Source organism: Polyergus mexicanus, unplaced genomic scaffold (assembly GCF_030449975.1).
Source record: "Polyergus mexicanus isolate NDT 795.1 unplaced genomic scaffold, iyPolMexi1.0 SCAF_16, whole genome shotgun sequence".
Classification (NCBI taxonomy): Eukaryota; Metazoa; Arthropoda; class Insecta; order Hymenoptera; family Formicidae; genus Polyergus; species Polyergus mexicanus.
This window is the reverse complement of record NW_027223336.1, coordinates 643,528-670,967: the sequence shown is the minus strand read 5'-3', so window position 1 is coordinate 670,967 and position 27,440 is coordinate 643,528. Positions and strand designations below refer to the sequence as shown.

General features: G+C 34.2%; 1 protein-coding gene and 1 non-coding gene across 7 annotated transcripts in view; both read right to left on the bottom strand.

Moving 5' to 3' along the window:
* The window catches only part of LOC138940034 (uncharacterized), a 62,470-nt gene that overhangs the window by 19,529 nt on the left and 15,501 nt on the right, over positions 1-27,440 (bottom strand). For 4 of the 6 annotated variants that reach the window (XM_070308519.1, XM_070308518.1, XM_070308523.1 and 1 more), the window contains exons 2-3: positions 12,801-13,003; positions 8,696-8,944 (exon numbers count right to left, since the gene is read on the bottom strand). In XM_070308519.1, coding sequence (XP_070164620.1) covers positions 8,696-8,944; positions 12,801-13,003 — 452 coding nt within the window. Of the gene's footprint in view, positions 1-8,695; positions 8,945-12,800; positions 13,004-20,592; positions 20,613-24,491; positions 26,259-27,440 lie in introns of those variants that run through there. The other 2 variants (XM_070308520.1, XM_070308522.1) reach the window with 2 other exon arrangements.
* Trnap-ugg (transfer RNA proline (anticodon UGG)) lies at positions 13,174-13,245 on the bottom strand. The gene has a single exon. It is a non-coding gene; the product is annotated as a tRNA-Pro (tRNA).

Genomic DNA, 27,440 nt, shown 5'->3' with positions numbered 1-27,440 from the left:
CAAAATGTAAGCAATATTTTTTTCGCATCTTTCGCATAAGCGAATACGGAAATTTAGTTTGAAAAGTAGATTTAAATATTACAATTAATTGTAAATGATTTTTTAAATATTATCGTATTAAATTGCGAAACGTACATTTTTAATACACATTTGTTAATGATATTACTAAAAATTACAATAATAAGTTCGCGCACCGATATCCGTGCCTTAGCTCTTATCTGCCAATATTCCCACTTCATTAAATTAAAAAAGAACTTTTTTTAAACTTTCTCATTTGCACATTATCCGCTTTATATCTATGAATAAAATTTGCTAATGCATTATGTCTTATGATGTAGCCACACAATAGCCTTATCACGTAGGTAACGTCACATAATCTCGCATAAGTATTATCCTGCTAAAATAATGTAATAACATAGAATCTATATATATATACTGGTACACATCAATTTGATTATATCGCTACAATTAATATTTTAATTAACGCAGTTCAAAACAACTTTGTTTAATTAATGAAATATCATTATTGTATAAAAGACATTTAAAACAGTGAAATTAAATTAAATTATATATAATAATAAATTATAAATGTAAAGTTCCATGATAAAGCGTATATCTAATCATACTAGCTTATTTAATTCAATGACATTTTATTATCACATATCAAATAATAATCTCATTATTCATACAATCTTCAAATTAAATCTCTCTTAATTAAAAGCCTACTATATAAATCCTAAGTAAAAAATAAGCTTGTTTATCTCCTCTAATTTTTAAAGCTTAACTCTTTCGAAGAAAAAGGTCTTGAATTCTTTACAATTCTGAAATAATCAGGTCAAATATTGTATTTCGGAAGGAACATCTTCGCGCTGAGAAAAGATCGTTTTCGTATTATTCGCAAATGAAAAGGCGTCCAATGCAAATTATTTAACGGACCTGGAAACCTATGCCGATAAAATATTTGACGTCGTTACGGTCATTCGAGACAATCAAACACCCCTATCGAGCTAGCCCCCCCCCCCACCTTGCAAAAATAAAAAAACAAATAGTGTACAATTATGAGCTATTTATGAGCTTTCATATCCCGCAAATTAAAAATTTGCGGGATATGAAAGCTCATAAATCGTTGCACTACACAGGCATTTAATATTTATGGTGGGGGAGCTGAGTCGATATCGACTCTGCCCCCCCCCCCCACCACTTAAAAATAAAAATATTCAATCCATCTTTGCGGCAGAATTAGGAGCTATTTATGAGCTTTTAAGCTAATATAGTTTTAATTTTTGAGCTCATCCCCTTAACCCATAAAATCACCCTACGTCTTCCCGGCACAAGAGAGAACTATAGGGGTTGTAGCTCAATAATCGAAATTCGCGTATTTTACGAGCTCATAAATTGATAAACAATATTTAATTGGAAAATAATTAATTTCTTTGATTTTGAGTATAGTTCTCTCTTGTGCCGGGAAGACGTAGGGTGATTTTATGGGTTAAGGGGATGAGCTCAAAAATTAAAACTATATTAGCTTAAAAGCTCATAAATAGCTCCTAATTCTGCCGCAAAGATTGATTGAATATTTTTATTAAATTCCTGTGTAGTGCAACGAGCTCAAAATTTTTTATTTGCGGGATATGAAAGCTTATAAATAGCTCATAATTGTACGCTATTTATTTTTTTATTTTTGCAAGGTGGGAGGGCCAGCTCGATAGGGGTCAATCAAACCATATATTATACTTGAGCACTTTGTCGTTATAACACTACTCTCTTTCTTGCGTCGTCTACTCTCGCCTACGGAAAGCGTTTCAATACTTGAAGAACCGGAGAAAGTCAGACGGTAAGTCGCATAGGTATGCGCGTTACGGCATAGGTAGATATAGAGAAAAAATACATATTGCACATTTATATGTATGTGTGTGTGTGTGTGTGTGTGTGTGCACGCACGGCCATGAAAACGCGACGGCAACATCTTGTAAGCTATAAGACACTGTCGTCATCTCATCTGCGTTATACGTATTTTGAATATTCAAACAATCAGGTGACATTTTTTCAAGCCTTCTTCCCCGTAGGCGGAAATAATTCTCGCCGATGGATCATCTTGAGGACGGATAATTCTTTACAAGTTTGTTAGTGCTGTATATTAATGGCATATTTAGAATCGTTTAGTATATTTTTCTTCTCAAATTTTTTCTACCAAAAATTACAGTTTTATGCGCGTGGCTTGAATTTATTAAACTCGTAGTTGGTTCACGTGAATTCGAACACACGAATAAGTAATCCAAACTATAACTTTTTACTGTGTGATTAATATTGAATAAAGTAAATTAAAGAAGCTCTCCGATCGCGATAAGAATAGAAAGGTACACTTATATACAGTTAGCTTAAGAGAATTCAATTAGAGTCTAAAAGCTTTCGGACTCTAATTGGTTCTTCTATACCTACTCAAATTAATATTAGCCAACAATGATAGTTTCATAATCTGATATTATTTATATATCTGATATATATTAGGATTTTGTTAAATTTCTATTAGAACAAATCTATTATAATTTTGTTTCCAGTGCTCCATTTACGAGATACTTAAGCATCTCTATTTTTGACTCGAGTTAAGAAATGACAGGAAATTCTCTATATAATAATTTTCAAAAAATCAGTCTTTAGATTTATATCATTTTCCAGCTATAATCGATCCATACACATATACTAAACTATAAATGGAATACGAGTCACTCAAGACTAAATGAAATCATAATCTCCATCGTTTATAAACAGAGTTCTGTCGCGAGAGTCTAAGAAAACAATAGCCATACATAATAACACGGAGAAGACTCATATTTGGGGACGGAGAGAGAGAGAGAGAGAGAAAGAGAGAGACAGGGCGCATATGTATAAAAAGAGGACGAGAAATAGGATCGAGGACAATAGATGTCATGGACCCTAGGAGGTTCGCGCGACCCAGTTTGCCGTGTCCTGTACGTGTAATCAGCTCCGCTAATGCCGAACAACCATCGACGCCCATCGGCACTGATCCCCCGATCGGACCAGCCAGCAACCCGGTGGCAGACCCTTAACGCGTAGTATCACCCATCTAGAGGCAACGGTCGTTGCCATCTTTCATCGGCGACTAGTCACTTTCGCTCCAACAATCGTTTACATCTCGCGACATAAATGTGTATACAATATAGTAGGACGCGAGTTAATATCTGCGGAAGCATTAAGTTTACAATGCTTACGTCTCGATTATACAAATTTTTTACAAAATTTACAAAATAAAATAGTAGATATTTATATTTAAAAAAAAAATCTGCATTTTTCCTAGAAACAACGGCATCATTCATTTAAAAAAAAAAAAGAAAAAGAAGAAAAAGAAGAAGAAGAAGAAGAAGAAGGAGGAGGAGGAGGAGAAGAAGAAGAAGAAGAAGAAGATTAAACTATTCTCGTAGAATTTTATATATGAACTAATTATATTGAAAATAGCGTTGTGTATAAGTCCAGCTTTTGAAAGTTTCATGAATCTCAAAAATCTTAAAGAGAATTCGTTTTCGAAATTAGATTTAAAGATAAAGGAGAAAGGAAGAAAGACGGAGGGAGAAAGTACAGAGCACATTGCATTTTATGTGAAATCAATCAGATGCTTCGACACTTCGCAGCAGGTGCATCCAGCAAGATTAAATCTGCATTTCTGAAAAATGCATTCAATTGCATCACGAAGGTGACCCGACGGGATATCAAATGTATTGTATTTCGTCTTGCGGTCACTTCGTCTTCCTGCATCGTACGCCGTATATGCACCGCGAATGATTTGCGTTCCTGCCGCATGTATCAAGGTTGCATTTGTCGCAGATGTCTCAGGGCAAATTTACATTTAGATCGAGGAACAATCAATTTATAGATACGCGTCGTTCGGAGGCAGCGAACGAGCTTTTCCGTTTCGTTTCCGACGACAGCGCAAAGAAGATATCGCCGTAGGCGCGCGATACGCAGATCCTTCCTCTCTCGAGGTAAGGATTTCACGCATCGCCGAGAATATTCTCGTAGGAAAATTGCGTATGAACTTATCGCTGAATCATACTCTGCTTGTGCTCTGCCAAGATCGAATTTGCGGTGGAGTTTCCGACAACGACGAGATGAACTTATCGAAGCGTGAACACTCGCGGAAGATATCAGTGTTAGCACAGGAGATAGCAAACTTACCAACAATCTGTGTAGAAAATATGCAAAGTATCCTATGGAATATCTGATCTTAATTTCACCGACAAGTATTTCGATCAATTTGAAGTCAACATTTTCGTAGCTGTCGGAGCAAAATATCAGCAGTCTTAAAAAAAAAAAAAAAAAAAAATCTCACTGTCGTTTATATTAATATTTATTTCATGATTTCAAGATTCTAAAATCGGTTCTATAATATTAAAACATTGTCTTGTCTAAAATTTACTCTTTTTAATTAAAATCCATGCGTAATTATCAAATATATTTGCTTTCGTTTTTTTGTTTTCTTCACAATTTCTCACAGTTGCATTCGAACCGGTATTATTCGCGACGAGATTTTTAAAAGCGTACCGCCGGTCACGCTTTCCATGCCACTACCCTAATTGTCTACATCCAGGCAAAACATTCTTACTTATGTTTTTGTGCGATTCCTACCGCGAGTTCGTGAGACAACCTGTATTTATCCATGCCTCGCAAAGCCAGACATAATTTCGTCGTTTTGTCGGAAAAAGCGGAAACTTCGGTGCAATCGTCTTCGTAAAGAGGGAGATTCTGACGAGAAGTCGTCATCGGAATTCTTAAGATCGGTTCCAGAAGCAATATCTAATGTTATTTTTGAAACAAAGGAAACGTAAGTGCTTGTTTGAAAAAAAAAGGTATTGCTGCATAATTCAGATCTAGAAAAGCCAATCAATGGATTGGTAGGAAAAAAAAGTTCGTAGAGTGCAATTTGTTGAAAAATCGGCAGTAAAGTAAATCGTTATCTTCTATTTTTCATATCGTATATATTATATAAATTGGCTAGTCTTTCTTTCCTCTTTCTCAAAAATTTTGTAGAAAATATTACAAGAGAGAGAGAGAGAGAGAGAAAAATATTACGCGAAAAATTTTGAACTATTGCCATTTTTTGTCGTATATTTTAATTTCTAAGCAAAAACATTTTAATATTTAAATCTTCGATAAAAATATTATTATCTTGTTTCGCGGCCAAACACATCGTGATATATTCAGAAATCGATAATTAGTGTAAAATAAATGATGAAATATATCACAAGTTTTGTCAATATCTTTTTTAATTGATTTTTCTTTTTCTCTTTTCATGTCTTTCAGCAATCTGAAAACTATACGTATTCCTTTCTCTCGAAACTAGATATCATGAAACACTTTCATCTTCTTGAAACAACTCGCCTGTATGTACTCGCCTCGAGTATTTGAACAAGAACATTACGGCCATTGTCGGTATAAAATTTCTGGAAAATGATGTCTCGCGGAGACCGCACAAAGGGAGTATCTTAGGAAAAGAAGGAGACGAGAATTCGTCCTTGGTAAAATAGACTAAAGATACTCTTTCGGCGTATATACGCGATGAGATATTTATGAACGATGTTCTGGATGTGCCGCTGCGAACAAGGAGAGAAAGAGAGAGAAAGAGAAGGAACGATTTATTCGGACTGAAATTAAATGGATGGAACTGAAATGATGCACGCGCTGTGCATGCTCCTGTATATTTTTTTTCTCGAAATTTTACGCGACGAGAAACGATCGAGAAAATCCTCGCTGTGTGAAATCAATCCTTCTCAAAACGTCCCTTTATAAACATGATGTTAACGCTAAAACATCTTTTCTAGATGCATCTTTATCCACTCTGTCAACGTAATTGACAGAGTGGATTATCTCTATCATAATTGAGCGATAAAATCCAGATTAAAGGAGAAAAAAATATTGAAAAAAAAAAAAATTTGAAAAGTTCGTCGCATAAAATCGAAATTGTGTTAAACAATGGTGAGAAATAATTTAAAAGGTGCAACAAACCCGTAATTTTAATATTAAGTAAATTGGGGAACAAAGAATTAATAAAATCTCGTAATAAAAAATGTCAATATTGAAGAAGTTATGCGAAAAAGGTTATACGATCGCACGATGCGTAAAACGCGAAAAGATCTTCAATTATCAATAATAATTTTATTTCCTTAACGTAATAATTTTCATAATCCCTTGAATACTGACGCATTCTTGCGAAATGCAAATGTCATTAGCGAACTTTGCATCTCCAACTGCGTCCGAATGTTTGTATTCAATTAACAGATTTGTAACGCATGCTCTTGGTAATGTATCGATGATATATATGGTATTTCGTTTTTATTTAGAAGCTCCTGTCCATTTTCCGTCGCTCATATTTTATCGCGATAAGCGACATATCATAGAATGAGAAAACCTCGCAAAACAAGCTACGAATTATCGGATTATTTTCGCGTCACCGAAATAATAGGACTTCCTAGGTTTCGCGCATCGACGAAGCTTAAAAACTGCAGTTGAGCTGCGATGAGTCACGGTGCGAAATGTTCCGCGAGAGTATGCAAAAGTGACCTTCGACTCTAATAAGATCTTATTGCATGCTACGCCGTGAAAGAAATTGCGACTAGGCAATCAGTCAAGTTCCTTGAGCTTTGCGATTCAAATAAATCGTCGAGTGAAAAAACGTGTACTGCCCCGCAAAGCCCAAGTAAGAACGCACGTGTGTACGTGAAAAGATTTATGAAAGTAAATCCAATCAAACTTCAAATCATTTTTCTTTAAATTGTTCATAAAGTTGATATGTATATTTATTACTGAAATATTTTTAATATAAATTTCTAGCACATATATTTTCCAAATAAAACATATACATATATTTTGTATATTTAATACTTATATATTTATATGTATATTTTATTTAGAAAGAAAAAAAATATAAATACTGCATTTTAACAAACATATTACTTTCCAATAATAAAATAAAATTTTATTTTCAATAAAAAAATATTTTAAAATTCTATTTAACTTTACTAGTTTATATATGGAGAACGTTGGGTTGCTTCGTGTTTAGCGAGGGATATTCGTACGTGAACAGACTAGCTACCTTGCATTTTTTATTACCGTTGCACCGTCGAGTTCCTACCCGCAACAGCAACTGTCAACATGCGATCGTTGCAGCAACAATTCTCTGAGGAATTCGTGTCTCCTATCAAAATGTAGCTAGTGCAAGCTCTAAATTCTTCCAGAGCATTCTGAATTTTTTATATCGCGCTGCTTTTCTCCGAGTCTTGAAAAATTTTAGCTTTACTCGGAATATATATGTATATATGTACCATATGTACCCATCCTGTCGGAAAATAACTGACTCCGTGTGCGTTCAATATTTGACCATCAAAAATTGTTCGTTTCTTCGCCAAATCGATAATCTGACTTCCTCGAGCCTGAAAGTAAAAAAACTGAAAGTAAAAAACTGATCTCTCGCTAAGAATTCACTATCATGCGATTCAAAGCGATCTCTCGAACACGGAGACTTGTAGGATTCGCGATGCGCGCAACCGACCTACGCAATAATCTGATAGAGTTGTATTAGCCTAAATTCCGACAATCTAGTTAGTTACCCTACTCCTCACCTAATCCAGCCTCGTCCTGAATTCGAATCAATTGATACGACCTGGCACGCTCGCGATAATAAGACAACACGAACTGATAAGTTTTCTAAGACGGTACCGAAGATGTAGCATCGAAGTCATAAAATGCCGGAATAGCTCGTAAATCAATTTTATCACGATCTATCAAATTAGTTGTCATCAGTATAATTTATATGTTATTTGCTTCCAGAAATATTTACACAGATTTAAGTAACCAAAATGATATCGCTAACAAATTCAGGACAAATAATCATCAAGAGCGGTGATTTAAACAAGTCGGCCAATTGCCGACGAGAGACATTTTAACGCTAACTATTGCGATTGTAATATGGTCTGACAACGCACGATCTTTGCACGAAGGAGATCATTTGAAAGAATATCCGTAAAAAATGTAATAGCATCGCGTGACATGACGATAATGACCGGCGATACTGTCTGGAGAGCAATGTCGAGATCTTCTCGAGAAGCATTTTAGCGGCTATTCCGTTCTTTGAAAACGTATCATCAAAATTGCAGGCGCGTTTAATACGGATGCGAAGGAATAATTGCATACATCAAATGACCGCAGACATAGCAAGTATGTTCTGAAAAAAGGCGAAACGAGTTTCGATTCTCACGCGATAGTGAGAATCATACTTATGTATTTTGCTTTTAGAAGCAAATGTCGAATATTGACAATAATGGCAAAAGCAAATGACGGAAGAATTTTTAATAGAATGTAATCTTATTGAGCAAATGTTAAAGTAAAAATAATTGAATAAATAATGGGGATTATTAATAAATTAAAAATGAATTTATAGATTGTTCAAAAATAATAATATACGAAAGATAGATTATATTAAGCCAAACTAAAAACAAAGAATTTTGACTAATCGTAAACTGAGGTGGCGATTTTTCTTTTAAATCAAATTGCGATATAATCTCACATAAATTCAGATTAATCGATTAAATAATCGATTCAATCTGAAATTTTCTTTTCCTTTTAGAAAACACTGATTTACATAGAAAGTTTTAAAGATCGAGTAACATAATTGAGATCGACTCACCAAACATCTTGATACCCTGAACTGGACTAAGAGGGTAGAAATCCCCGTGAAGCGGGCAATGGAAGCCCACTCTGCGTTCCCTTCGTCTGGCGCGTCTTGTAAGCATGCAGAGCAGGACGCCAAGGGCGAGCATAAGGGCGCCCACAACTATGCAAATCGGCCCCAAGATACGAGAATTGCCAGTAAAGGCGATGCGCGCGGCATACGAATTCTTATCCTCGTCCTCGCCGGGACCGCGATAAGACGCAGCTGCAACAAATAAAAAGCGATTTAAAATTAATCGCAAAAATTGATTATCATATATCTAATTGTCACGTACAAAATTCTTTTTTAAAAATATTCTCTAATATTTTTCGAGCAGTTATTTTTCACATTTTCGAGTAGACTAGACGTATTTTTAGCAGAAACGACATAAATTCTCGCATAAAAATATATTTTAATCTTATTAACAATTTATGCAATATCCACAATTAAATATAATCTGCTTTTGTTCCTCTATTGTTAAATGCGCTCTTAAAAAAATAATAGTTGTTAACAATGAGAGAGTGATTAAACGATCTAGGTTATTCAAACACAATCTCGGCCACATTGTACTCGACTTTCGCGAAAGTAAAGCTCAGAGTTTAGCGGATAAGGCTTTATGTTCTCTTTGCGTGTTCGTACAATACCGTGAAATCGTTTCGTATTCCGTAAAGTTCCGTAATCATTGGTCCGACAAGGTTCGAATTACTATGCACATTGATATGTAAATGCATAAACTTTTTTAGTAAAAAATTTTATGCGCCCAAAGGAAAATTCTTTAAGAACGCAATGACATCTGTGTTACCTTCGCCGATCGTCAAGTGAGAATGTTACGGCATATTTAAAGAGAAAATGTTTATCTCTGTAAACGAGCAGCAGAAATTATGAACGTAAATAACGTTCGCTATGAAAGGTTTGCCTCCCTTTAATCGATAACGCCAGCAAAACGCTTCATAAACAATCGGCAATTTTTTTTTTTTTTTTTTTTATGTAAGGAATAAAACAAACAAATTACTACATAAATATAATAATGTGAATAAAATAAACAAAATATAATTAAGAGAATAAAATAACACAAATACAAATTTGTCTGGATTTCCCTGTATATGAATATTAATTCTTTTTTTCTTTATATCTTTTTTTTATATATACTATCGTTATAGTAACAAAAAATTTCTTGAGAAAGAAAATCACTGTAAGAAAATTGCACTTTAAAAGTATAATGAAAATAATATGTGAAATAATGTAAAAAGCGACTTAAAAAATTACGCATTTCAAAAGAAAACGCGGGGATGAATAAATATGTATCACATCCGCAAGATTTTCAACAGTATCTTACGATCCATTCAGTCCGTAAGATTGATTTTTCCCATGATCAAAAATAAAATCCTCCGTTTCATTTGACTCTATCAAAGAAGACTCGATTCAGGTACGATAAACGTAACAAAGACATTAACGCAGCATGAGTAAGCGATGAGCCTAGAGGGATATCTAGAGTGTCCGAGAGAAAGAGAGACGCTTAGAGAAACAACGAAAGGGAAATGGGCTACAGGACCGGTCTTGACGCCAGGAAAAAAGGAGGATAAAAAGGAAGGGACAGACCGGTTTTGATAAAATCGGTTGGTAACAACACTCGGCATCCCGTATATGTGAAGAAGCATGGCCGAGAAGTGACAGAGCGCGCGATGTGAGCAGCCAGCTGTTGCTTGGCGAACAATCCAAGTCTTCTTGCTCTTTTTCTTTTCTGTGATACGAAAGCTATATCTATGGTGCTATCTCCGAGGTCAGCGTCCTGACGCACACGGACTGTAGCGCCTCACAAATTAATTCAACGAGAAAGGACGGCAAACGATCTTTCGTCTTCGAAAAGAGAGAGACAAGCCTTGAAAATCTTCCGCGTATTAATATATTAGCATTTAATAATATTCAATAAATATTGAAACTCACTTTTTAAATTCTGTGAAGTTTAAAATCAATCGGCCGATTCGCGCATGTTGTTTTTGGATATTAATAAGATTAATATATAAAATAATATATAATAATAATAAAAAATAATATAATATAATGTAAAAAAATTAATATAAATTCATATTAATATATCTTTATTTGCGAAAAAGATCTCCGAGATTTCTCTCATGGTTTCATGAAATTATTCTCTAATAATATATATCAATATTCATATCAAAATTTTCAAAAACATAATAGAAGCAGAAGAAACTCTATATAGCTGCGATTTAATTTATTAGAAATTACAATCAAATAATTTACAATTTAAATGTGTTCGCGATATTCCAAGTATTTTCGCGCAGCTTTACTACTGCTTCGGCTTGTTGAATATGGCTTCCTTTTCTATTAATCTGCTTATAGTATATAAGCGAAGGCTTCAGTCATTACTATGTAACAACGAAGAATATTGGCTTGACAGTTATCTCTTGGTTACGTCTGTGTTATCAACATCACGTGTTGATAGTCATGTAAGCTGTCGTTCAAAACATCGATTCCTTTTCATTTAATTTTAGCTTTATACTATTCATGTATCATTATCATGAACATATATATATAAAAGATTTTTAATTTTGGATCGAAAAATTGTGAAATCTTTAAAATATTCTTCAAAACTTATTTAATATTAAAAATTAAAATATACTTTGATAATTTTAATGAATGAAAAACTTAATTCTTTCCGTATAATATTAAATATTACTAATTTTACTTTGAAAAAATGTTAAAAAATAAAAAATCTGTAGTTCTCTAATAATGTTCAAATAGTATTCACCAAAAAACATTATCAAGTCCGTCCGCCCATATTTCATAAACAAGAGAAGCGATACTAGTATTTCATGTATATATAGCGGATATTGCTAAAGCAAATAATAAGAAGTCTAAAGTATATCGCTAAACAAGAACGCGCGAGACGCACTTTCTCGTAAACATTAATCATCGTGATATCTTGTTCCGAAATAAATACCGATTCTCCTTTTTAAACGCGACCCACATGCGATTATGAAGCCTATGCTTTCACCGAAATGGAAAGAGATTACGCTTACAACTAATCACGCCATGACGTATTTCTATATTAGATGCGAATATTCGGACAAGCATCAAGATAAAAAAGAAGATAAAAAAGAAGATAAGAAATTCAAAAATGCTATATACTCATGCGATCGATATTGTGAAAAATTACATATTTTTAAAATCACGAATAATAGAATAAATCAAAATGAGAGATATTTTTAATAGAATATTTCAAAATGAGGGAGAATGTTTTTTTTTGTCTGTGATGTTTGATGAAATTCGATGAAATCAAAAGCTTGTGATTCTCATTGTTAGTTAAATCAATAGAAATTATGCTTCCGCGACTTTTGCGAATCGTTCAACGAGATGCAAATGCGGATGTGTGAGCAACGCGTTTTAAGATAATAATGTTTAAGATAATAATTTTAAGATAAAAACAAGAATCGGTAAATATTCCAGAAACTCACTTGCCCGATGTCATTATCATTTGATACATTGTGTACTTTTGCAAAACCGCAATTTACACGAATGTATTTGTAATTGTAAAAATGAAATAATGTGGCACGATTAAAAGCCCCGCGGTGCGAAACCTTGGAAAAATATTCACCAGAAAATACAAGTATATTTAACACATTTATTTGACATGTATAGCATTCTCTAATGAAATTATACTTCCGCCACGCTTTTAATGGCTGTTTAATGTTTTATTTGCCCAGTAACATTTTCGCGTCAAATGTGCCGAGAATACGGGTGTGTGATTTTAGAAAGGAAACATATAACAGAGAGAGAGAGAGAGAGAGAGAGAGAATCTACAGAAATATGCAACATATTATGTAAAGAAGTATATAACGATGTCAGGAACAACGTTGTCAGATTGACATAGAATGCATTTTTAAAAATACAAGATTTGTAACGATTCTGAAGTTATCTTCTTTTTATAATGCGCATATCAATTTCGCGATAAATCCTTTTTAACCGCACTTTCTGTGTATATGAATTTGCATAAAATTTATATTTATGTAACTAAAAAAAGAAGTAATTTTAAATGATAAAAACCGGAAATACGAACCAGTGAGTACGGCGCCGACAAGCATGAAGAGGGTACCAAATGCCGGAAGTGCGATCTGGCAGTTCGCCGCTATTACTACGCCGGCGACCATCAGACCGCCCTCGATTTTTTCCACCCTCAACCGCGATATGGGAGTCGGGCATTTTAATTTTGCGCCCAGGCCACCGCTCAGCATCCCCTCTTCGACCGCCATACTGCCGGTCCTGCAACAATAAGCGTGACTAATTACAGTAGCTGTAATAAAGACTTTCCGGCGAAAAATGCGCGGATGAGTGATCACCTATCGAATCAGATAGAACACACTTTCTTTATGTGTAAAATTTCAAGTGAAAAATATATATGAAAGAGAAGATTAAAAAACAAAAAAAAAATTGGGCTCAGCCGGGATTTGAACCCGGGACCTCTCGCACCCAAAGCGAGAATCATACCCCTAGACCACTGAGCCGCTTGCTGATCTTTCGCCAATACGCTCTTAAGAATACACTGCAATTATTAATCTTAATTAATCATAACATGATTAAATATACATATAATTTTAAAAAAATATCTGAAAATGAAAATATATTTATATAATTTTAATTATTATAAAAATACCTATTGATTTGAAATATATATATACATTTAAATTAATAATTTTATAATATATTCATATTTTTATGGCACTTTGTTATAATTTTTTATAATATAAGAAAATATATAAAATTCATGATAATTATGTAAAACGTTCAGAATGCATTAACAATAAGTCCATAACCCATAGATTTCGCTTTAAATATGACTTTATATTAAAAATAGTTTTTTACAAAATTTACACCACACTTTTCGTTATCCTTTTTCCAATGATCAAGCTTAATCTCATTCAATAAATTCTGTGAAGAGAAAGCTTCCTCACATCGACAGATCGATCTTTCCATCAACTATGATGAATGATCAGAGTGCAAAATCACATAAAGATTCAGTAAATTGTAGCGATGGAATAATTGAATCAATCTGCTACATATCGTGTATAGCTACTAATTTGATGTGGAAGCTGAAACTCAAAGCGTACCTAAGAAATAATTAAGGCAAGTATCCTATACAGCTCGTCGACCTGACGAATAGCGCAGATAATGTCCCGAATATTCATGTGCATATTATGCCAGATCATTTTAGTCACAAAATTAATAAATTCATCTTTTCTATATATTTACCATATTTTGTTGATTAATAGCAAAGTTGCGAAGCGATAAATACAATCAATAGCGACGCAAAAGAAAATTTTATTTCTCATTTAAAATTTAACTTTTCATTTAAATCCAATATAACGCAAGAGAAAAATTAAAGACAAAATCATGTAAAACTGATAGATTTACGAAATATTAATTTAAACCCCATGAGACGAAATACGAAAGAAATTAGTTTCGAATATCGTAACCTCGCGAAAGCATGATAATTACATGATTAAATACAACATATTGTTTTTAATCGACAATATACACACGTGAAATCTAATTGCATTGTCAATATTTAACTATCAACGATAATACGGAATATTCGTATCGATAGCTTGTCATCGCACTTAGCTACACATTATTTGCAAATATATTGTAGATAACGTGACATCTGCGACAACAAACCAAGATGATATAATTATGCAATATGTTCGATATAATTTCCCATTCATATTTTATTACGTGTATATTTTGTATTCATGTGTTTTATATATTCTTTTAAAAATTAAGTTAAAATTTAATTATCAATCGATTTTTCGAACAGGCCTTATTTATTTTCATATTATATTCTCAATTAAATTTTTCGTTCTTCTAAGTAAAATCTCTTAAATAATCATCCAAACCATTTCTCTCGAAATACTTTTCTTTTATTCTTATTTTTGCGATACTTCGATATAGAAGCATAATGGAATTAAGTCTAATAATTATAATTCGAGTTGTTTCTCTTTCAAGTTACAAGGAAGATTATTTGTTTCGTTAAAAATACTAAATATATATTGCCTACCTTACAATAAATTCATTCACTCGTAATTAGATTTCCTTTAAAAGACACTAATGTTTGTTACGCAAAACTATTTCGACAATCTCGACGTATTAATGCCAACTTTGCGATAAATCGAGAAATGTCGAATAAATCGTATCAATTTTCGTGCGAATAAAATCGCTTCAAGCGCACACTTCGACAGCCAGAAAATCACTGGCCTCTTCGGCAATTTCGACGGAATTATATTCTTTAACTTCGATGTGATAACAAGAAACTGACGAGGCGGCAAATTTATCATTTTTATTTTTGGTACACGCGAGAATACGCAAACCACGTCGTCCATTGTAAATCATCTAGCGTAAATTGCCTATAATGCATTATGTTCTTTAATTTACATTGTAACTAAACGCGTGAAAAAGTGATCGCTGTAAAAACATAGTATAAATTGTTTATTTATGCGGTTTTGTTTCGCACGATTATTTCTCACGGTAACAAAAACTCGAACAAGTCGAATTTTATAAAATATAATGTCCGGAACAGAACCAAGTAAAAAACCTTTAATTTAAAAAATTATTTACATATCATTTTAATGGCATATGTATTAAGGAATAAATAAACGAGTACTCTCGAGATTAAAAATTTTCGTTGAAGTTTTTATTTTAACGGTGAGAGAAAGGAACAATTTTCCCGAACAATAATAGCGTGTCTACCACATATCCTTTTCGCTATATCTGTATTTTGCAAGCAATCGTAACATCGCAGCTTGATAACACTTGTACTTCGGTCGATTAAAATATGCAAAAATTACACGAGAAATACGCACGCGCTATATTTTATCGTGTAAAATTCAAGTTTCATCTTCCGACAGTTGCAATTTTTTGCTTCTTTCCATTACGAATTTCGATATTGAATAACATGCATTATAATATACGTATTTTATCGGGTCAAAGAAAAGAAATAATATTGTAAATACTTTTTTAGATTCTAAACAATACATTATACATTTTTTTTTCCGCTATTATGATAATATTGAAATAATTTTTATATAAATCTTTTATCATTTATCATTTTTTTATAAATTTTAAATAATCCGAAAAGTGTTATATGTCCGAAAAAATTGATTGAGAGCTTTAACTAGCTTCAATATATAATTTATATCTATATAATTATTACACTCATAATTTTTAATATTTTATTCAAGCTAAGAGAGTGTAAATATTTGGCATGTACACGATCGGACATGGTTTAAACAGAAATGGCTGATTATTCATTCGCTTATTTTTTTACAGAAGCTCGTGTACGCGATGCGCAATCATCACAAGGGTTTACCGAACGACGCAGAAAACATGTAGCTATCAACGTGACCTTATTCCAAAGATGTCGACGAGATAACCCGTGTAACCGGGCGATTCTTGACTCGCCTCGCTCTCTGCCCCATTTATCCGGATGTTTCAGGTCATCGGGGTCGGAGGGGAAAAGTAACGGAGGAAGGGATAACAATTGAAGCAACAAGAACGAGTGCCACTTACTCTCGCTCCACTGGCTATAAATAGGCGTTCACCGTGTTGGCTTCGTGCCTCGAAAGGGACAAGATTGAAAAATCAACGTTTTAAGAGCCATAAATTTGATCTGTACTTTGCGACAGTGGCAACAAAATTTGAAATTATTATTGTAATAATTATTATTATATCCATAGTGTGTTGTGAGTTATAATAATATTGAAATAATTACTGATATATAATTGTTTATGAATCGATGAATGATGATCTGTAAAAACAGCATTAATTTGTAAAAAAAAGATTCTACAAATTGATTTTATAGAATATATATTCCAAAAAAGCAAAATTTATACCATGTTATTTAAATTTTTTAAAGAAATAGAATTTATATTTCGTCAATTAGTTGTTTAAAAAGTATGAAACTCTTTTATTTTTTATAATTTATAATAATTCTCGCGTAATAAACACTATGATATAATCTCAGATATAAATTACATAAGATTGACATATTATAATTTATTAAACAAAACAGTAATCAGTTCTTATGCGTCAGACATAATGAATATTGGTCCTTACGTAAATTGCACTCTATATATATATATACAAAGATATATATCTTAAAAATGATTAATTGTAGAATCACTTTATTTTCACATAAATAAAATTCGTCTTTCCTTAAGAAGACGACGTACATAGACATTTACACGCAGTTGTCATTATTTATCTACGAATATCTTTTGCGTAAAATTCTTGTTTTACTTGTACTTATATTCCGACAGAGCTGTCATTTCGTAAGTTTGTCAAAATTCAAGAACAAAGATAAATATTTATTTCCATAAAACTTTTACTGGACGTATCTTAAGTGTCTATAATAGCGAGAGATTTTGACGTAACGACATAAATACAATATAATATTGTATTACAGTCAATCAACAAGATTTAATATGCATTAAGACGCCGAAGATTAATTATCGCTTTATCATTCGAAAAGTTACAGATTCATACATCTAGTTCAAAATGCCAATACTAAACTTTCTTCAACTTATATAAGCTATTTTAATATTGATAGATTTTTTCTTAATATCTATGGATCTTCTTGATAAATTTAAAGCAAAATTTTTCTTACTAAAAACATGACCAAAGTAAGAGTACTTTTCATAAATATCACATCTTTTGATATATAAAATTAATTACTTAATATGATATTTATAAATAAACTTTATACTGAAAAGATATAGTAATTAAATAATAAGGTAAATCTTGATATCGAGAATTTCTTAAAAAATTTTGTCTAAATCTACTTTGTGTGTGTGTGTGTTGCGTGTCAAAAAAAAAAAAAAAAAGTCTAATTTAAATTTTACGCAAGTGAAATCGACAAGAGATTGATTAAAATAGACGAAAAGAAGTACAGTATAGTTTGAATATATATTTATCGTGAGATATTCAAACTTTTCTCCTGGCGAGAGAAACGATACATGTCAAGAAATCAAAGATAATGATCGTTCCCGCGAATCATATCGCATGTCAAGTTCGAGGGCGCGATTGATCTTTCCACGAGCGGCGAGTTAATCGAGTCTATTCTTGTCGAGAGTCCGGTTCACGCCGATCGACCCGCATCGCTAATGACATAAACGAAGCCTCCTCCACCTGACATGATTACATAATGAGCGGTGTTTGATAGATAAAATGATGATGACCACAGAGAGACCGTGAAACCGACGAAATAATTTATCGCTACGACAAAATATGCCTGGACGCGCTTGACTGAGAGAGATCGTGGCCAGGAAGTCCGTTCATCTTCCGCGCATCAACCATATAATCCTATGACGATGGAAGATATGTTAGACACGCCAAGTTCATTATTTTGCTAGGAAGCGATGAACGAATTGATAAACGAAGAGGCAAGTGGACGATAAGAGTTATATACACTCTTTTATGAAAGCTATGTAAAGGCTCTTCATTTAATAAATTTTCTGTATCGCATATCGTAAATACTATCAATTTAGCAGCGTAATCATATCGTAATCATACGTAATTATTAAAATAATTGATCGTACGTACAGTTAACGCGCAATAATAGAATTCACTATTACGACAGTCAATAGCAAGACAGTATAACGGAACAGCGAGTGTAATGGAATTATATATATGTGTGTGTGTGTGTGTGTGTGTGTGTGTGTGTGTGTGTGTGTGTGTGTGCGCGCGCGCGCGCGCGCGCTAAATGCGAAACATGTGGTTTATATTATTTCTTAAAGTTACAGTTTTGCCGAATTTCGCTGCATTTTTATTAGTTTCAATCTCTTACGTAATCTGTATTCGCGCAATTGCTGATCAAATAATATGTGTTTTGTCGTATTACCATAGTACGTAATTGTGAATAGTACACGCATACATTAATTCCATTACACTCGCTGTTCCGTTATACTGTCTTGCTATTGACTGTCATATATATATATAAAATTTGCATAAAGATAAACTTGGCAACACACACGAAATTATGCGTTTGCGGCAACTTTACGGTCGCCGTTGAATCGATCGAGATAAAATAGCGGAAGTATGGAGAAATCGAGGCGTTAACGAAAGAAAAATCAACGAGTGAAACTATTCTTTCTCATTGCCCGTCCAATCTCGTTAACATATGCTTCTTGTACTGTTCGCACTATTATTTGCAAACATAGGAGTATCGAGATATACACGAAATATCGAGAAGAAATCTACACGACTGGAATTTCTCAGCGAAAAAGATCCCAGCGATAATAAATACCGCAAAGAATTACCGTGGGTTGAAAACACCGATATAATGACTTTGTTGTCAAGCTTCTTCCGCCACGATGATCGCATGAAATTGTACTTTCTCGTGTAAATGACAGAAAACTAATTAAATAAAATACAATTTCCACGGAAGAATCAGTCGACCGATGAAAGATATCCAAGATTCATCTATGGCTTTTTATTTCATCTATCTTTCAGTATTATAATCGTGCGCGCGAATAAATATTATTCTTCCAAAATAAAAAAATGTCACAGTGATTACAATCATATACATTTATTTAATTATATATTACGTTGTGTATAAAATATAACATTATATGCCTTTTTATTTTCTTTTCTTTATATCTCCGATATAATCAAAACTTGAGTCGCTTGTTTATGAACGATATCAATTTTGTAAGCACCACTGGGAAATAAATAGTATTATTTCTTGTATTAATATTGTCAATCACGTTTTTCCACTCTTGCACACCCAAAGCCGAACACTTCTCGACTTTAGTATATAAATCCGCATGTTATTGTCCCTGCTCCACACGAGAGTGCTTTACTATATTCTAACTTATACTCTTTCGACACAATTCTTGGCTCTCCTAGTTTTTTTTTCCAGTTTCGAAGGTAGCATCTTAATTGAAGAGTTTCTATTAATCGCAAGAGAACCGCGAATCGAAGAAAGAGCTCAATCAGCGAGAAAACGGGACTATTACAATGTGCGCGGCTGGGAAAGTCAAATGTAGAGCGAGAAGAAATGATTAATGATAGCTCACACCGATCAAGTAACGCGTTAAAAGCCTTCGAAAATTCTCCGTTATGGCGAGCAAATTAGTTGCTAATTTCAACGCGCTTGCGGGAATATTTTCCCGCATCGACCGATTTTCTCTCATTCGTCTTCCAACAAAAACAATTCATCGCTGTTATTATTAAAAACGATTCATAAGACAACCTCGTTAACTACATTAACAACACGTTAAACGCAGTAATGAGAAATTCCTCGAACGTTCGCGATGATCACAGTAACGCTTATTTCTCCTATATAATGTTGTAATTTCCTTTGTATGTACTAATTATAAAATTAATTAAGGTTAGCGTTGTTTCACGTCCATGTAACTAGCCCTCTTTGAGGTCGATGACTTTATTTCATCTCCTTTTATATAGCACTTGTAAAGAGTTATCTCGCAGCTACGCTTAACGTCATACTCTTTAACCAATTTATAGTTTATTTTTCTGTAAGAAAAATACTGAGAAAGAGCATCAATTGTCACGATATCTATCATCCAGACTTCAATATATTATACTATATATTTTTACAATAATGTCTGAAATTAATATCTTGTCTTTTTCATAAATGTTTTATTAATTTATCTTGTTGTGGTATAATTTTCAAAACGCGTTGTATTATTTTGAACTTTGAATCCTAATCATTCGAGTGATTAATAATTCCAATTACCCAGAAAGAGATCATTAGAAAAAAGATTTCTACGCGATTGCGCGACCATGCTTTCTAAACATAATTTATATATAGCGGTATCTCAACGTAATCCGATGCATACCATAAGTGCGTTTAGTCGCGTCAACTTAGTCGTCGATCAAGATGAACCTAAGTAAAACGACCTTGTACAAACAGCAACGAACACGCTCGACGAGGTCGACGACCGCTCGGTATAGCTCGCATAGAGATGCAACCGGCAGCGCCTTTCTACAGCCTTGACTGCAACCTCGAACACTCCTCGCTGTCAACCTCGTCACGTGCATCCTGTGACGTGTCACTGTCCCTCTCCGCTGCAATGATGATCGCAAATGCGTGTACACGAGTTGGAGAAGTAACAATAAGTAAGACGAATTAGCTGATTTTTCGCGAAATACACGTATATACACATACATATGTCTATTGTACATCCATGCGTTAATTACTTTCCTGGGTACAAAGCGCTGGTAGCTTTGACCCTTTAACTTTGCATGCGAACGCGATATATGAATAACAAGGTTCGCTCTACAATGGGAAATTTGACAGCAATGGTAAACGCAGTGTAATGATAACAATACACTGGCTATTTATGATTCATATAGGCGTACTGATCCTTTATTATTTCGATCTTTCTCTTTTATTTTCTATCTCTTGTATTTTGTAAAATTCATTAATTTCATAATATTCATTAAGTAAATATTTATGAAGTTGAATTACTGTAACCGATCGTGCCTTATAATACATTTTGTTATTATAATAATGTTAAATAATGTAATTTACAATTATGATTCAATAATTAGAAAAGGATTTAATATATTAATATATTTATCAATGTAATTTGCGTTAATTAACGGAGAAATAATTAGATATTATTAAGTACACTGCACGCGAGAAAGGTATATATATATATATATATCGGAATCCAACGCGATTATAATCAGAGATCCCGGTACTGTGTCAATCAAATCTCGTCGACTTTGTAATTTATGAAAATGCAAACTTTCGCGAGTTAGACATTTATGAAAGGTTTATCGTTCGAAATGATGCAACCGTCCTTCCTGGCATTCTCCCAAAAATAAATTTACGATTTTACTTTCGTCTCTGTAACATGAATATAATTGTATAACTTTACACACACACACATATTTATACAAATCATTTTGCATTAATCAAATGTCGCAGAAACGTAATTATCGTCACGACAATTTGCCACGTTCGATATATTGTATAATATCGAATTTTCAATATGAATAAAAATATATAATATAGCTCCTTCGTACTTGGATTGCAAATAAAAGTATTAAAATACTCTGTTAAATTTAAACGTTCCGCCTGTAAATTTTGCCTTCGCCGACAAGGTTCAAAAGTCGTTGCACAGCCTTCCTCGTTGCCTTCCGCAACCCAATTCATGCATGATGTGACTAACTCCTTTATCTCTGTGAAGCGGCGTGAAAACATGATCATAACGGGAGTATTTAACTGCGAAGCGAAGTGCCTGTCCACACGCGAGAGCATGACGTGGACGGATGTCGGACTGAATTGGCGCAATGACCATAACCGGGGTCCAACGCGTAACGAATATACGACCTTTTTTTTCTTCATCCATGCTAAGACAATGGATTCGCGATGTTTAAAAGTTCTACTTTCCTTGCCGTATGTTTCGCTCATTCACGATCAGTAACTAAGAAACAGCTTTATCTCAGCGATATATCGAAATATTCGAATAAGCAAAAACATTTCTATAATTAAATATATGTGAAAACAGACTTCAATATAAAATTATAAAAATATTATTAATCATGCTTTGTGCTTATGCCAATTAAAATAATTATTTAATATTCTTTCGTACAAACACAGGTTTTTGTTAACTGTCGAGCTTTTTCGAGTGATTCGTGACACAAATTATTATATAATACAAATTAATATAAATCTTAAATAAAATTTCAAAATATTTAAATATATGTATATTTATAAAAGCTTTCTATCTAGCAATTCAAATCCCTTTAAACATTAGAGAAATTTGACCGCATATTTTATCAATATATCCTGTTCAAAGCTTTATGCTGATGAGAATTTCTCTGCATAGCTAAGATACATATACTTAAACTATACATCTGCATTTATGATTCAAACGCCTTTTTGTATCTTTTTCCGAGACAAAAAATGTTTGGACTTGTATACTTTAATGTTGTGAGCGTATGTGTGTGTGTGTATGTATTTTCACATTAATATCTTTAAAACAGTTTATATATAAAATATATCGCGTTTTTTTGCTACACTATATAAATAATGAAATTATAGTAAAATCCATTCCACTATGTGTGATTTTATCTCCTCAGTTATTTCTATCATCGCGATATGGCCGGATTTTTTTATTTCGTCGATTAGTTTTGATTCGACAATGTTGTTGCGGATTTATCGGCAAAAATGATTTAATTTCATAAATATTCAAGTAACGACGTCGTAGAAAAATTCGTAAACGCTTACAATAATACTTTTATTGAAAAATGTTTACGTATTATTCCTACAGCTTCGTATTGTATGATTGACTATCTCTGATTGTACTATCCGATTAATATATTACTTTAAAATAAATAAGTTAACAAAAATTAACTCAACGTTACAGAATTTTATAAATTAATTCTCCTCGAGATTTAATCTATCATTTTTTTAATATTTAAATTATTCATATATTTTTTAAACTTTCATTATAAACACGTATTAAACACGATAAAGATCTAACGTTCCAATATCTGTAATGTTATTTATTTCACTTACACGGTAAAAACAAATCAGATTTAAATATCTCCCTAACGTAATGCAGTTTTCACGCGAGTAATAAATACGCTTAAATGTGAAACGGAAAAATATGAGCCGCGGGGAGAAGTGGGAGATTTATAACTCTTATCCGATTGATCCTTTCTTTACGAATAAACTTATCATTCCCTCGGAGATCGCGGTAAGTTTTACGTATAATCACGAAAAAATAACAGCACGGTCCTCGTGTGTTAGCTTCTTTTCTTACTCACCGCTCGCAACATATATATATATATATATATATATATATTCGTGCTCGGTAAAGCTGATCTTTTTCTTCCCGTGTGAATTCGCACGTGACTACATGTGTCGTTTTAATATCGAGATGCTAGTCATGCTTTTACCCGCGAAGGACAAAATCGCGACATATATAAAGTGTGCTTTTATGATGACTTTTGTCAGATCCTTAAAGAAATTAATGGCCAGTAAAATTGTCTGACAATAAAAAATTCAATTTAATAAGAGATTTTATATAATAATAATAAAACAAAAGTATATAAATTCTCAAACGATTAAAAAAAAGAAAACATTTAACGAAGAGATGATTTCTTACGTAAATTATTTACATAAGTTATTGATATTGTATAAATAAACTTTTTCACAAGATTAGATAATATTAAATTATTCAAAGCCAGATATTTATGTGTAAATCGATTATTCTAAAATAAAGTTTAAAAAAATCGAAAGATGGATAACAGTTTAGCGTATATCTCTTTCAGTGAATGAACGTTGACTACGATGTAATGTTTTTTTCGTAGTATAAGAGAGAGCTTAAAATGTTATAAAAACGTCCAATAATTATCCGAACGGCGCAACTTAATTCTTGTCGATTAAAAATATCTTTAAGTAAATATAAAATAAATAACGTTAACTACTTGTTATATCACTCTTGCAATTTGCATCGAACCACATTATATTTTTAATCATATTTGCATTTAACATATAATGCATAAAAATTGCAATTAAAAAAAAAACCACAATAAAATAGTAAGTCTCAATATCGAAGAATGAAATTTGATCAAAAATACGTATCAACGTTCGATATAATTAATTGAGAGAATTAAATTAAAATTTTTTCGCTTCAAAGTCAAATGGAGATTTGCTTCAGGAATCAGATCGAATGACACGAATACGCATCATCGTCAATGAGAGCATACAAATACATACCGAGCGGAATTCTCGCTGGCTAACCGCGACTTCTCGGTGTGGAATGGAGTGCCAAATGTCATGACAGAAGAAGCGGGTGACGGGTGTCGCCGAGGATGCTCGTCTCGGATAGTATCGTTATCGGCGGTACGGCCGCCGAATAACTCGACTAGTCAGCTGATCGCGCGATGCTTCATCGCTTCGGTTAGCGCGCGCATAACAGCGATTGAAACTTTCTCGCGTATCGACCGACTGTCCTTCTTCCACGCGACGATCAACACTTTTTACACTAGCTCGAAATTTACTGGATGTTTTCGAGAATGATCGAAATCACACGCTTCTTTCTATCCCAAGTTCGTTTTGTCGTCGATCTGATTATACGCGGATTATAATTGTAATCCGTTGTTACGATCTCGAACTAAAATCCTTTTAGTCCGATTCGCGTTGTCTTACAAAAAATAAATACTCGAAGCGTCCTCGTTTAAATCGGAAAGTCTTATGTGGAACAGTTGCGCGAGTAAGACACGAGACAAGAGGCGGTGGCCTCGTCCGATCGTGATAGTAACGGTATATTGCGAGGAGGCCGTCCCTCGGAGGAGATTTACCAGAATGAGCAGGCCAAGTGCAACGACCGGCTTGATCGCGCTCGTCGCAGTTGAGACTCGTCTCTTCTTGTGCTGGATACGCGGATTTTACGGGGACACGAAGCGGATGTGCGTTGTCTCGTGCCGGATATCAAGTTTACAAATATTCCTTTTAATTCGCGTCTTGCTCGAATGTAGAATATTTAATTCCGACGCTTATTTTGATATCGTGTCAGTTATTCTGTCTCGACTTGTGTTTATTTTTTGTCTCGCGCTGCATACGTGTTGCTATTCGAGAGAGCATGCTCTGTCTCGAAGCGCTCCAAAAATAAACTATTTAATCTCGCTATCCTATTCTGCTGGCGATTATTGCTTAGATCTGCTATCTGCACAATTAATCCGCGGCACTAATTTATTCTGTTGAATATCAGACATTGGTCGTCTCGATCAATTTCAAAGTTTAAGTGTCTTGTCGTTTATCTCGAGATCGCTTCACTCAAGTTTTTTATCCTGCTTTAAGTTGTAATTATTATTTATTAGATTTTCTCTCTTCGTATCGTTCTTTTATCTTAAACTATTCAAAGTTTCTGTTCGCGAAAGAACCGCGCTGCCGTCTTGATCTCAGTCTAGATTTCGTTAACGGGAAGCACAATATTATGCTTCCTCGATTAATTTCAGAAATCTTCGATTCCTCGATGCGATATACGTTATTCGAACTATTATACAAGTATCATTCAAATCTCTCACGGAAAATACTGTCCCAATATCTCACGGGATATCTGTATCCCTATTGAGAGGGCACTGCAGCGCACAGTTTCTCTACCCACGCCGCTCAAACGTCAACGAGTATTCCAATTCGGGTTGCGGTCGTTATTCGGGACTAGAGTCGTCGCAATACCAGCGCGCTGGTATCCGCCAATGACAGGCGTCGAACGCCGAATGTACTACGCCGGTGTCGTATCCGGAGACTCTCGTCGTACGAGAACTCTCGTCGCTTTTTCACTTGCCGCGGATCCACGGCGCTCGCGGACGTTCTCTCAGAGTAACGATCGCGCGCACAGGATAGGGGAGGGAAAGGGAGAGAAGAGGAGCCCGAGAGAGCGGGATCGACCGAGCGCGGCCGAAGTGTAGCGAAGAAGACTGGCGGATAGGCTTTTACACGACGGCACTACTGGCTCGTGTCGCGCTTGGCAGCCGACTGACTCCGACCTCCGCGACTCCGGCGAGAGGATGCGATGCCGGGCGACGTAGCTCTGACGCCGCCGCTGTCGCCGCTGCCGTCGCCGCCAATATCGTCGTCATAGCCATTGCCACCCCCGCGACGCGGCACTATCGCTGTGTCGCAGTGCCGCGTACCATGTCGATTGATACCTTCAACCCTCGTCCTCGTCGACACCGATCGCTTCGACCTCCGAACACGTGTCGGCTACATAAAACGAGTGGACGCAAATTGGACACGATATTTCGGAACATGTCGATTTTAGCCCCGTATAATAATTCTAAAATAATCCTAAAATAATTCTGGGTATCACTGTATCGCGCAGTATCTCATCTCGCGCGATATAATTTTAATGTAATGGTCTATTATCCACTTTAGGTAAATCTGTATTTAAGAGAAAGATACACCGAATAAATAAAATAATTTCGGTTTTATTACTAATAATTTTGCGTAAGAGATTGTTTATGTTATCGAAATGTATACCGAAATGTCTCTCTCTCTCTCTCTCTCTCTCTCTCTCTCTCTCTCTCTCTCTCTCTCTCGTCTCTCTCGTCTATCCGGACACGATGATACGAGCATACCGAATTTACGGATGCAACAACGACGTCACCGGAGTAAGCCAACACCTGTTTGCTATATAATAGCGGCACTGTCGGTCGCAAGCTTTCATACGTGCATTGAAACGCTGATATACCGCGTCCACGGCGTTTGAATGAGAATAAGTTGCGCTCGTGGGATGAAAATATAAAACAAGACGCACCCGCGGTGGCTTGTTGGTGTTAACGCCATTTCTCAATACCTATTATTCCATCCGTGCTGGAGGTAACTTGTTTTACGTCCGAGCTCATTGATTAACAATGAATGAGTATTGCTCTGCAATGCACAAAGAATCGATGTCTAAAGCGTTCTGGTCATCATCTCGACTGTAGTTCATTATTTAAAATCTGTTTGAAAAAATTTAAAAAGGGACGTTACAAGAAAACGCTTAGATTTACATGAAAATTAACAACAAATTTCTTACATAATTTCAATTATAGAACGATACAATATAAAAGAAACTGAGATATAATTATGTAATGTAGAGATATAATTTTTTTTGCGCGGTTCATATATCTTGTATATAATTTATTTTCTTATTATTACGTGAGAAAATAAAAATGCCATTAA